The 11,889-nt window shown below is 40.3% G+C and overlaps 1 protein-coding gene across 8 annotated transcripts in view; it reads left to right on the top strand.

Annotated features, from left to right (window-relative positions):
• Nucleotides 1–2,045: 2,045 nt before the first annotated feature.
• The window catches only part of CCDC88A (coiled-coil domain containing 88A), a 123,801-nt gene continuing 113,957 nt past the window's right edge, over nucleotides 2,046–11,889 (top strand). For 4 of the 8 annotated variants that reach the window (XM_064364115.1, XM_064364110.1, XM_064364112.1 and 1 more), the window contains exons 1-2: nucleotides 2,046–2,889; nucleotides 2,986–3,086. In XM_064364115.1, coding sequence (XP_064220185.1) covers nucleotides 2,827–2,889; nucleotides 2,986–3,086 — 164 coding nt within the window. In that variant the 5' untranslated portion in view covers nucleotides 2,046–2,826. The remainder of the gene's footprint in view (nucleotides 2,890–2,985; nucleotides 3,087–11,889) is intronic. The other 4 variants (XM_064364111.1, XM_064364114.1, XM_064364113.1 and 1 more) reach the window with 2 other exon arrangements.

Below are 11,889 nucleotides of genomic sequence, written 5' to 3'. Positions count from 1 at the left end.
TTGGGAGGCCGAGGCAGGCAGATCACCTGAGGTCAGGAGTTTGAAACTGGCCTGGCCAACATGGTGAAACCTCCGTCCCTACTAAAAATACAAAAATTAGCTAGGTGTGATGGCGGGCACCTGTAATTCCAGTTACTTAGGAGGCTGAGGCAGGAGAATTGCTTGAACCCGGGAGACAGAGGTTGCAGTGAGCTGAGATCATGCCACTGCACTCCAGCCTGGGTGATAGAGCAAGACTCAGTCTCAAAAAATAAAAAACAAAGAAACAAGGAGTCAACAAGCCAGGTATGGTGGCTCACACGTGTAGTCCCAACTACTAGGGAGGCTGAGGTGAGAGGGTTGCTTGAGGCCAGGAGTTTGAGGCCAGCCTGGGCAACACAGTGAGACTCCCATCTCTAAAAGACTTTTTAAAAAATCAAGAGCAGATGGAAAAGATTGCTAGCAACCAGGATGTCTCAAGGCTTGTGTACTTGCTAGGAAAATGCAAGGTTCTACTTGTATAACCCCTAGCGAAGTGATACATGAATGCATCCTAATTTTAATTAAGATGATTTTCAAAAGGCATTTAGTTCCCTACTCCTCAGAGCAAGACCCTTTCTCCAGTAACTGAAGTGAAATAGAAGAGGTTACATTTCAAATTTTTCATAAAGGTTATTTTGAAGGAATAATGTTAAAAACAACATCAATGACATTTATAGAACACTTACTATAAGCTGCCATTTCACTTAACCCTATTATTAGCCCTGCTTTCCACGAGAAGGAACTGAAGCACAGAGAGGCTCAATAATGTGGCTAGACTCACACAGCTGGTGTGTATTGGAATCAGGCAGTAAGACTTCAGAGCCCAGGTTCTCAACTACCCAATTAAGAACTTGTGCTGTTTCTTAATTGTGTTTTGACAAAAACATTTTTACTGCTAATTTAAAATATATACTCTACATAAATATTTATGTGAACACAGCACACATTATAAAACTATATTACCTTTTCTCAAAAAAAAAAGATTGTGTTCTACATGCCCATGTTACCCCAGGAAAAAGGTCTTTCTTTTCCTTTGAAATGAGGAGTGACATTTGATTTTGCCAGGGAACTTAAAATTATTTCGAGGTTCCAGTCGTGCATGGCATAGAGATTTATGACAAATATGTAATCTGTTTATTTGTCACCCAATTTGGATGATTTCCAAATGTTTCTTCTTTGTAGCTCTTGATTTTGCTTGGGTTTTTTTTCCCTCAATGGCCAAATAGTAAAAAACCAAACCAAACCAAAAAACAATGTCTGAATCACGTTTGCTCCAGTCAAGGAATACCAACCTGCTGAAGACCAAAGACAACTTTGGTTTTTAAAAATCTTACTGTATGTTATTTGTAACTTTGAAGAACATTCATGCTTTAGTGGACTGGTTTTGAAAGAAAAAAAAAAAGAAGAAGAAGGAGAAGAAAAAAAATCCCAGCAAGCTGTGGCTTAAGTCTCTCTGCCATTTGCTGCAGTGAGTTTTCCTATTCCATTTTGCTGGGGAGAAGGCATGCTTAACAGAACACATCAAACTGTCCGAAAAAGGCTGTCTGCATCCCTCATGTTTAAAGGAGAAGGATTTCTTTCCCTTTCCTTCACACATCAAAGAAGGCACTCGGGGAGGAAATAAACCATAATTAGGCATGAGCGAGCGAGCAGACAGACCCCTTGCTCTGCCTTCTCTGTTCCCGCCCCCCAGGCCCTGGCAACGGTCCTGGGCTCAAGAGAGGAGCCGGCGCCTTCGCAGCAGCTGCAGAGAGCGCGCGTCCGCAACCGCGCCCGCGCCCGCGCCCGCGCCTGCAGTCAAGATCTGGGCGGCGGCGGGGCTAGGCCGGGGGCGCGCTCGTTCGGGAGCGCGCTCATGCAGCGGTTTTCTTCTCCCACAATCCAGAGGCAGCTGCGCGGGAGGGGCGGGGAGTCGGCGGAAGGATATCGGCGCGGAGGGAGCAGCGCGCTCCCTTTGACGGCGGATCCGCGGCGCTGGCGGGAGGTGAGGGGTGGGGTGTGATGCGGCACTGCGGTTCTGAGGCCGTTACTCCGGCTCCTCCATAGAGGGCGGAGGAGGCTGGAGTGCGGCGGTGATTTTGTGCCAGGGATTCTCAGGGACGCGCTGAAAAGGCTGGCAGGGCTCAGGAAGCTGGGGGGTTAGGGGCACACATTCGAGCCCCCACCCCCGGGAGGGGAAGGGGGCTGGAGACCAGGCTTGAGGGCGGCGGAGGGATGGTGTCTGCTCTGGGGGAAGGGGCGAGCCCTGCCTGTTGGTGCTGAGGGGCTGCGGGCAGTGGAGGCTCCGCGGGTCGAAAGCAGCTCTATGCCCATCGGTGGGTGTAACGTGTAGAGATTGGAACGCCGAGGTCCAGTCTGGCGGCTCCTCGGAATCCTTAAACGTGGTCTCTGCCTAACGTATTTCATTTAGCCCACGTTGGGATTAATTCATTGGGGGCAGTTTCTCTGGTCTGGCTCCTCCAAGGGCTGGACAACCTTGACGGGCTTTTTGTCTTGGGCTCCAGCCCCCTTTCCCTTCCTCCTCCTCCAGATGCCTTTTCTCTGCCCCTCCTCGCCCGGTACAGACATTTCCAGGGCAAGCTGCTCCTCGTGGTGGCCGTCGTCGAAGCCACTTCTTGGGATTTCGTCTCGTTTCCCTCTGGGGTGTTTTTTGAGGAGGGAGAGTTTCCCCCTTCTACACGATGAGATTTTCCTCCCTTGCCGAAATGGATTTTCATTGATTTCTACTTACTTCCACGTTTAGTGACCTATTCCCTAGGCGTATTTTTGTGGTAGTTCCTTTTTTTCAAATACATACTCTGTAAAATGGAGAACGAAATTTTTACTCCCCTTCTGGAGCAGTTCATGACCAGCCCCTTGGTCACTTGGGTAAGTGGAGTGTCCTTTATTGTATATTTTGCTGCGTTATTTCTGGCTGCAGAGATGGAGGTGGGCGTTCATGTCGTGGTGATCCTTCTGTTCTAGGTTAAAACGTTTGGACCTCTGGCTGCGGGAAATGGGACCAACCTTGATGAATATGTGGCTTTGGTGGATGGGGTATTCTTGAACCAGGTCATGCTCCAAATGTAAGTTCTTCCTTCTTTCCTACTTGTTTTCTTTGAGAAATAGCATAGGGTGAACTTTGAGACACGATGTTTTAAGCCCCTAATTTGGTTTATTGGCCAGAAAAATTCAGGTGGTTTAAGAATTGGATTTTGAAAGGAATGCTAATATAACGCGCTCAGCCCATTGTCACAGCCTAGAAATTCTACTTGTTAAAATTGTGAAACTTTAGCTTTTCATTCTGTCAACCATGTATCGTCACTTGTCTTCAGTACTGAAATCTAAGCCACATTGTGTCTTCTTTGATAATTTGGTAAGAGAGAGAATGAGAATCTGGTTTCCTAAGAGAGGAAAAAAGACTTTACTGTGAAGTTATATGCATTTGATGCAGAAATGTTTCTTATTAACCTTTATATCTGGAAATAAATGGCTCAGATTTTGAAACTGGTTAAGTAATAACAGATTTCAGAAGAGAAAATTTCAAACAGTTCTGATTGGTGAGGATTCTCCCTGTAGTAAGTAATTTAAATGTCTAATAACTAAAGCCCGATGAGATGATTTATTGTGTGAATTATTAGGTTGCTTAATATTTTAGGGATCATTTTAAGGTGTTCTTACAGGTTTTGAAATGTAAGTAACAAGTCTTGATAACAATTAGATAATGACTTATTAGGCAAATCTTTGTCTTTTGTGTTTATAGTATTGGGTTTGTACTAAGTAGGAAAGTATGCTTTTGAGATGGGAATTGAATAGTGAAAGTGTATTGGTAGCTGGATCAGTAAAATTAAAACTCAGTTTTTATCTAATTGCAGATATTATAGCATATGTGCATTCTAAGTATGCTAATATAGTTCATTAAACTGAATTTTTCAGTTGTGCTCAAAATAATGTGCACTTACACTTATTTCTCTTGAATAGAATCTGATTAGAAGAGGTAGTTTGGAACTTTTGATTTGAAGACATTCTTTTATATGTATGGGAAATTAGTGTGTTATTAATAAATAGTTGTTACCAGAGAATAAGTCTACCATTATTCTCTGATAACTTTATCAATTTTGTATTTTATTGGTTTAGATTTTTATGTTTAAGAGGGTAGAAGTCAAATCTATAAAAAATTGCTCTGTTGTTAACTTGTCTATGTGCTCAAAGAGATCTGTGGGCTGTTTTTCATGTACGTATTGATCCTACAGGGAAGTCTTATACTACTATACATTTTCAACCAGTGTTTTATTTTCATAGGCACCCATAGAAATATATATATGTTATCTAAATATATGTTTATTTTTTTCCTTAAGAAAAAAGAGCATGGACATTATTTCCAGGGTCAATAAATTTATTTTTGTCAACTGTGACATGGAGTTATTTTTTATCCTCAAAATATCTGACTATTTTCTAAGCAAAGTGGTAGGATAGTAAACTGACTTCTATTTTGGGGAACCTACATGACAGGAAGGGCAGCCATTACAGTAGATACTCAGAACTTGTTTCCCTATGTCTCTTTACGTGCTTATTTTTAGACTGAAAATTTTGAATTTGTGTGCTAAAAAACAGGTGTGTTCACAAAAATAGGGAAATATATTACTTTAGTTTTCCACTTTAATGTTTTTTATTTGAATGATTCTTTTTCAAAAAAAATTTAGATTTTTTTTTGCGTCCTAAGTATGTAGCTGAGGTGCTAAAAACAAACACATTAGCTTGTTTCCACTTCAAAGGCAGTTTTATGCCTAAAAAATATGTATATTTTGAAAATGATGGTATTCCAAAGTAGTGGTTGCCAGGTTGCTGTTTTTCATGAGGACTAGCTCCTTTCCAAACCTCAAATCTGCTTCTGTATTTTCAGTTCCACCTCCCAGTTTCTTTAGATTTTTTTTTCAGTGTCCTAATTCTATTCTGAATGACCTATATAAATTAAAGGAAAAGAAAATTAAGAAAAAAGAGAAGTATACTTTTGCTTTGTTTGAATAATTTGCTAAAATAAGATCAACACAAATTTATCTTAATAAATTATTTAACTGATAGGGCAACAAAATATACATTGTTTTAAAAGCTATGTTTTGCTAATTTTGAAGTCATTAGGATTTCTGTTAAGCGCTTTACTTAGGTTAATGTATGCTTTAATGCACTCTAGTATAAAGTGTCAGTTGTAACTCTGTACCTAGTTAATGTAAAAGTTAGGCTTAGTCTAATTCCTACAGTACATTTAGTTACAGAATTGGTGAGTAAGAACCCTTCGTAAATGAAACTATATATTTTCCATGTTTCTTGTGCTTGGAATTTGATGAGTGTCTTGGATCTTAGAATTTATTGATGTTTAATGCAATTTTCTTTCAGTCTTCTTTGTTTCATTTTGGATAGTCTGTTGTGATGTCTCCAAATTTATTGATCTTTTCTTCTATAATGTTTAATCTGCTCTTAATCTCACCCACTGTATTTTTCATTCCAGATATTATAGCTTCATCTGTAGAAATTGTCTTATATCTTCCACATCTGTGTTTTTAATGCTCTGTCTTTTCTCTAGCTTCTTGAACATAGGGAATACAGTTATAATTGGCTTAATGTCTATGTCTACTAATTCTGTCTGTGTCATTTTGGGGTTGGTTTTGGTTGACTGGTATTTCTCTCCATTATGGATTTTGTTTTCCTGCTTTTGCATGCCTGATTTTTTTTTTTTATTTGATGCCAGACATTTGAAATTTTGGCTTGATCCGTGCTGGATATTTTTGTATTCCATTAAATACAAAAATCTTGAGCTTTTTTCTAACATGCATTAAGTTACCTGAAAACAGTTCTTTTAGGGACGTGCTTTTAAGTTTTGTTAGTACCACTTTGTCACACTATTGAGGCAAAACTCTTCCGAATACTCTAGGTGGTGGGAACAGGACCTACTTGGTGGTGTTCACTCTCAATCTTTTTGGTGGTTTTTTTCACTATCTTTGGGTAGTTTCCTCACACTTATGTTCTGATATGTACTCAGACTTGAGGGATACCCTCTGCAGATCTTTCTCACTGTGCATTTCTCTTAAGTACTCTGCCCTGTGTACTTGAGCCACCTTGCTGTCTCCAGACACAGTTCTGTCTCCTCAGCTCAGACCATTGTGCTCTGCCTGGATTCCCCTCTTCCTGTTCGGTGGCCTGGAAACTCTTTCAAGGCTATAATGCTGAAGCAGTTGTTGGATTCATGCTTGTTTCCCATCTATTGGGGATCACTGTCTTTTGTCGCCTCGGTCCAATGTCTTGAAAAATGTTTTATGTATTTGGCCCTTTTTTTCCCCCACTTGTTTCAGGGAGGAGGGCAAATTTGGTCTCTGGTCATCAGTAGAAATATGTTTGTACAGTTTTTTTTTTTTTTTCAAGACAGGATCTCGCCATGTTGCCCAGGCTGGAATATGTGATCACAGTGCACTGTGGCCTCAAACTCCTGGGCTCAGGCCATCCTCCCACCCTAGCCTCCTGAGTAGCTGGGATGACAGGCACGCATACCACGATGCCTGGCTGTTGATATACTTTTAATTACATTTTGATCTGCTAGTCTTACATTATTGCTTTTAGATGTGACATATACTTTTGTTATAGGAACTTTATTATTTAAGTTTTTTAATCTGAAGTGTTTATTAAGACTAAGAAAATGGATTAATTGAATGACTCTGGTGTTGCTGTTTTGCACCCAGACCCTAAAACTGAAGAGCTAACTTCTTCATGACACTGCTTACTGACTCTGCCTCACAATTTTTGAATCTGTTTGCTGACTTGAGAGTTACTATATTCACAGATGAATCCTGAATTTCATTGAGTAGCTTTTTGAATCAAATAATCTCTTTAAGAACTTGTAACATGGCATCAGTCCTCTTTAACTAATGAGAAGGAAGAGGGAAGCTATTTAGAGATCTGGAATGATGGACCAGCTCTTCTGTATGCTGTAGGGCATTTTCCTGCTTCAATGGGTTGAAATCTTTTTTCTTTATTGCCAGTTATCAGTTGTAGGATTTGGTGACAGTGAAGTAGGAATAATTATTTTCCTGTTTTCCTGTTTGAGATGGCATTTAGTTCTGTAGCCAGTTTTGAATATTACTTACTGTGAGTTTTTAAGGAATTTGTGGCATTGTAATTAATTTCATAATCCTAAAATTTTTAAAATGTGCAGTTACCTAAACAGGTGAAAATGTGAATGTCTTAGGGTTTTCAGACTGAGAAAATTGTTAAAAGTATCAGAACAATATTTGGAATTATTATTTATAATTCAGCCCCAACCCCATTAGATAGTTACAGAGATCTATACTTGGAACACTTGGTAATGGTGATATACTTGTTATGACCTTTCTTTTCCTTTAGAATCTTGGGTTTGAAGGGACTTTAGAAGTCATCTACTGTTTTTTTTTTTTTTTTTTTTGAGACAGGGTCTTGCTCTGTTGCCCAGTCTGGAGTGCAGTGGCATGATCACTGCTCACTGCAGCCTTCACCTCTTAACTTCTGGGGTTCAAGTTATCATCCTACCTTAGCCTCCCAAGTAGCTGGGACCACAGGCATGTGCTACCACACCTGACTAATTTTTGTATTTTTTGTAGAGATGTAGTTTTACTATGTTGCCCAGTCTGGTCTCAAGCAATATACCTACCTCGGTCTCCCAAAGTGCTGGGATTACAGGCGTGAACCAGCCTGACTCTTTGCTTGACTCTGCTGACTAGCCTGTGAGATTCCTGAAGCTAGGGACTCTATCTTTTACCTCTGTATCCCCAGGACAGTGCTTGACATACAGTAGGTTCTTGATATATTTCTGTTGAATGATTGAATAATAGAGCCATGTGTAGTAAAGTGGAATAAATTTGGGCCTTATGTTAGACAGACTCGGGTTCATTTCCAGCTGTGCTGCTTATTAGTATGTGAACTGAACATCTCCAAATTACACAGTTCCTACATTTATAAGATGGGAGATAATGTTTCCTTCCTGGTGGGGAAGGATTAGACATAATCTTTACTAAGGCAGGGACAGATAGGTCTATTTTCTGTTTTGTTGATCCACTATATCCCCAGTGCTGATTGCTGTCATTATTATTATCCTGTGCTATAGTATATCTACCTACTTATGGTTCCTTAAGTAAGTCATGATAGTTCACAGCTTAGTTTTTTTGTTCATTTGTTTTTGTTTTTGAGATAGGATCTCACGCTGTGACCCAGGCTGGACTGTAATGGCATGGTCGCAGCCCACTGCAACCTTGAACTCCTGGGCTCAAGCAGTCCTCCCACCTCAGCTTCCCAAGCAGCTGAGACTGCAGGCATGTGCTACTGCACCTGGCTAATTTTTAAAAAACTTTTTGTAGAGACCAGGTCTTACTTTTTTGCCTAGGCTGGTCTTGAATTCCTGGGCTCAAGTGATCCTCCCATCTCAGCCTCCCAAAGTGGCTAGGATTACAGGCGTGAGCCACCACGCCTGGTCTACAGCTTAGTTTTGTATGATCTCTGTTAGTGTCACCTCTATACAACTGTACGACATTTAGTAAGTTACTTAATTTATAAATGAGATAAAAAGAGAATCACAGGATTATTATGAGAATCAAACAGAATAATTTGTGTACAAAGCTCAACATATAGAAAGTGTCCAATAAATGTTAGCTCTTTATCTTTATTGTTTTATTTATATCATTATCATTAGAATTATTTTTCTCTAGACAAGCAGTCTCCCACCTTTTTGGCACCAGGGACTGGTTTCATGGAAGACAGTTTTTCCATGGACCAGGAGTGAGGAGAGTTTCAGGATGAAACTGTTCCATCTCAGATCATCAGCCATTAGATTCTTATAAGGAGTGTGCAACCTAGATCCCTTGCATGCGCATTTCACAATAAGGTTTGTGATTCTGTGAGAATCTAATGCTGTCACTGATCTGACAGGAGGGGAGAGCTCAGGCAGTAATGCTTGCCTGCCCACCACTCACCTGCTGCTGTGTGGCCCCCATTTCCTAACAGGCCGTGGACACAATCCATGGCCCAGGGGTTAGGGACTCCTGCTCTAGACTGTCATTCCCCTTTTCTTTGACTAGCCAATTCTTGCTCTTCCTTTAATACCTTGTGAAGTCCCTTGGCAGAGTTGTTTTTTTCCTTATGGTTCTGAAGTACCTTCACCTGAGTAGCTACTGCTCTGCATTATTACTGTTTAGGGGCTGGATGTTTTGTCTTACATATTACTAGCACCTAACCTAGTACTTAGCATGTATCACCAGCACCTAGCATAGAAGTTGGCATGTCATAAGTTTTCAGAAAATGTTGAAGGAATGAGTGAAGAGATCCTATAATTTTATTTATTTTCAAAATTTTGAGAATACCTTCTAGTTTTAGTACTGTAGAATTTAGTTTATTTTTTAGTTTGTTTCCTGTTTCTCCTCCTCTTTTGTTCTCTTTCTGTCCCCTTATTTTCTTCTAATTACCTTTATTGGATATTTTTCCCATGTATGTTATATCTCCCTTGAGGCAAGGTGATAAGAACAAGATGTCATGGCCCGTGGTATTTTATAGTATTAGAATATACAGTCTTTCACTTTGGTTTCCAGTAATTTTCCTGTCCAACATGTTAAGTTTTTTTTTTTTTTTTTTTTTTTGAGACAGAGTCTTATTCTGTCACCCATGCTGGAGTGCAGTGGCATGATCTTGGCTCACTGCAACCTTCACCTACCAGGTTCAACCAATTCTCCTGCCTCAGCCTCCCAAGTAGTTGGGATTACAGGTGCCCACCACCATGGCTGGCTAATTTTTGTATTTTTAATAGAGACAGGGTTTCACCATTTTGGCCAGGCTGTTCTTGAACTCCTGACCTCAAGTGATCTGCCCACCTTGGCCTCCAAAAATGCTGGGGTTACAGGTGTGAGCCATTGCGCCTGAGCCATGTTGAAATTTTTTTGTCCGAAGCTTTGTATTAAACTGTCTTCAAGAAAAGTCCATTGTGATTGCCTCATTATCATTATGACTCATATTTGAACTACAGAAATGATGAAAACCTAGAGAAGAACAATTGAACTAGTTCTACATGAGAGTATTTTTAAATTTTTTAACTGAAAATTTTCTCTTAATATATATTATGGGAAACTAGTTCTCACAGGATAAATGGAAAGGAGGACCAGTTCTTTCAAAAGGACACCAGTTGAAACTCTTTTAGGATCCATGAAACAGTTTGATAAAATTCTAGGTGTGAAGTTTTCAATATTTAGAAATAGTATTTGAGATTATACTTGGTATTGGGACATCCGTATAATAATTTATTAGTTAGTAAACTGGCTACTTTTAGAGAGTCAGAGTGGGAGGACGGCAAAAACAAAAACAGGGACTTGAGAATTTCAATCCTGAATCAATCATTTAATATTTAGTTAAAGAAACTGGAAAATTACTTTAAATGTTCTCTTTATTTCTGATTCTATTCTTATGCCTTCTTAGACTTATTTTGCTAGTTTAATAATTTTTTTTTTTTTTTTGAGACAAGGTCTCTCTCTATTGCCCAGGCTGGAATGCAGTGGCATAATCTTGGCTCACTGTAACCTCTGCCTCCTGGGCTCAAGCAATCTTCTCACCTCAGCCTCTTGAGTAGCTAGGACTACTTACCATGCCCAGCTAATTTTTCTTTGCCTCTTTTTTTTTTTTTTTTGTAGAGGCATAGTTTTGCCATGTTGCCTAGAATGGTCTCAATCTCATGGGCTCAAGCGATCCACCGCCTCGGCCTCCCAAAGTGTAGAGATTACAGGCGTGAGCCACTGTCCCTGGCCTAGTTTAATAACTAATAAAAATAGGCTGATAAAACTCATTAACTTCACTCTGAGTGAGAGGAGATCTGCCCCTAAAATTTGTAAGATCCGAGAGAAGCATTCATTTACCACAATAGGCCTAAATATTTAAAGTTTATAAAGCAGGCCAACAAATCATTAAATATATTTTAGTCTTTTCGCTTGATAAATACACCTTCATAATGAATTAAAAGGAAAGATTCAGATTAAGATCCATGGAATTTAGAATTCATAAATACACCATTTTGCAGCAGAATGTGCTTAACCCCAACCTCCTCCCACCATCCGTGGCTCTTTTTGGCACTACAAAGAGGTCTCATGTACATTCCATGATTACCCTGCATGCATGCACAAAGTCCAGGCTCTTGTACTCCCTTCCTCAAACAACTACTCCTTGACCCAAGGGTGTACACAAGTATGGCATAGTCTATTCTAAGGACAGATCTAGGAAAAAGGCTATGTGGGCCCTGAAATTGAGTTAGAAGTGTTTGGGCAACAAATTGCAGAGTTCCGGATACCTGGAGTGTTATTTGAAAGTGGGGATGTAGGCCGGGTGTGACTCACACCTGTAATCCCAGCACTTTGGGAGGCCGAGGCAGACAGATCACTAGAGGTCAGGAGTTCAAGACCAGCCTGGCCAACATAGTGAAACCGGTCTCTGCTAAAAATACAAAAATTAGCCAGGCATGGTGGCAGGCATCTGTAATCCCAGCTACTCAGGAGGCTGAGGCAGGAGAATCGGTTGAATCTGGGAGGCAGAGGTTGCAGTGAGCTGAGATTGCTCCACTGCACTCCAGCTTCAGTGACAGTGAGACTCTCTCTTAAAAAAAAAAAAAAGGTGGAGAGGCATATAGGCACATCCCCTTGTTTTTACATGGACTCCTCTTCCAGTGGAAACATGTGGGCTAAGGAGGACCAGAGTGGGACTCAGGGCAGAGCTCTCTCTTGTCAGGATCTAAATGTAATACTCATTGAGAGGAATGAAGGGATAGTTCATTCAAAGATCAATTAATTCGGGAATAGTTTCTAAGTGCTTACTGTGTAACAAACTGCTAGATGCTAGGAA

The sequence above is a fragment of the Aotus nancymaae genome, unplaced genomic scaffold (assembly GCF_030222135.1).
Source record: "Aotus nancymaae isolate 86718 unplaced genomic scaffold, 86718_ANA_hifiasm-v0.15.2.pri h1tg000057l, whole genome shotgun sequence".
Taxonomy (NCBI): Eukaryota; Metazoa; Chordata; class Mammalia; order Primates; family Aotidae; genus Aotus; species Aotus nancymaae.
Note: the sequence above shows the minus strand (reverse complement) of the source record. Positions and strands in the feature narration are given on the sequence as shown.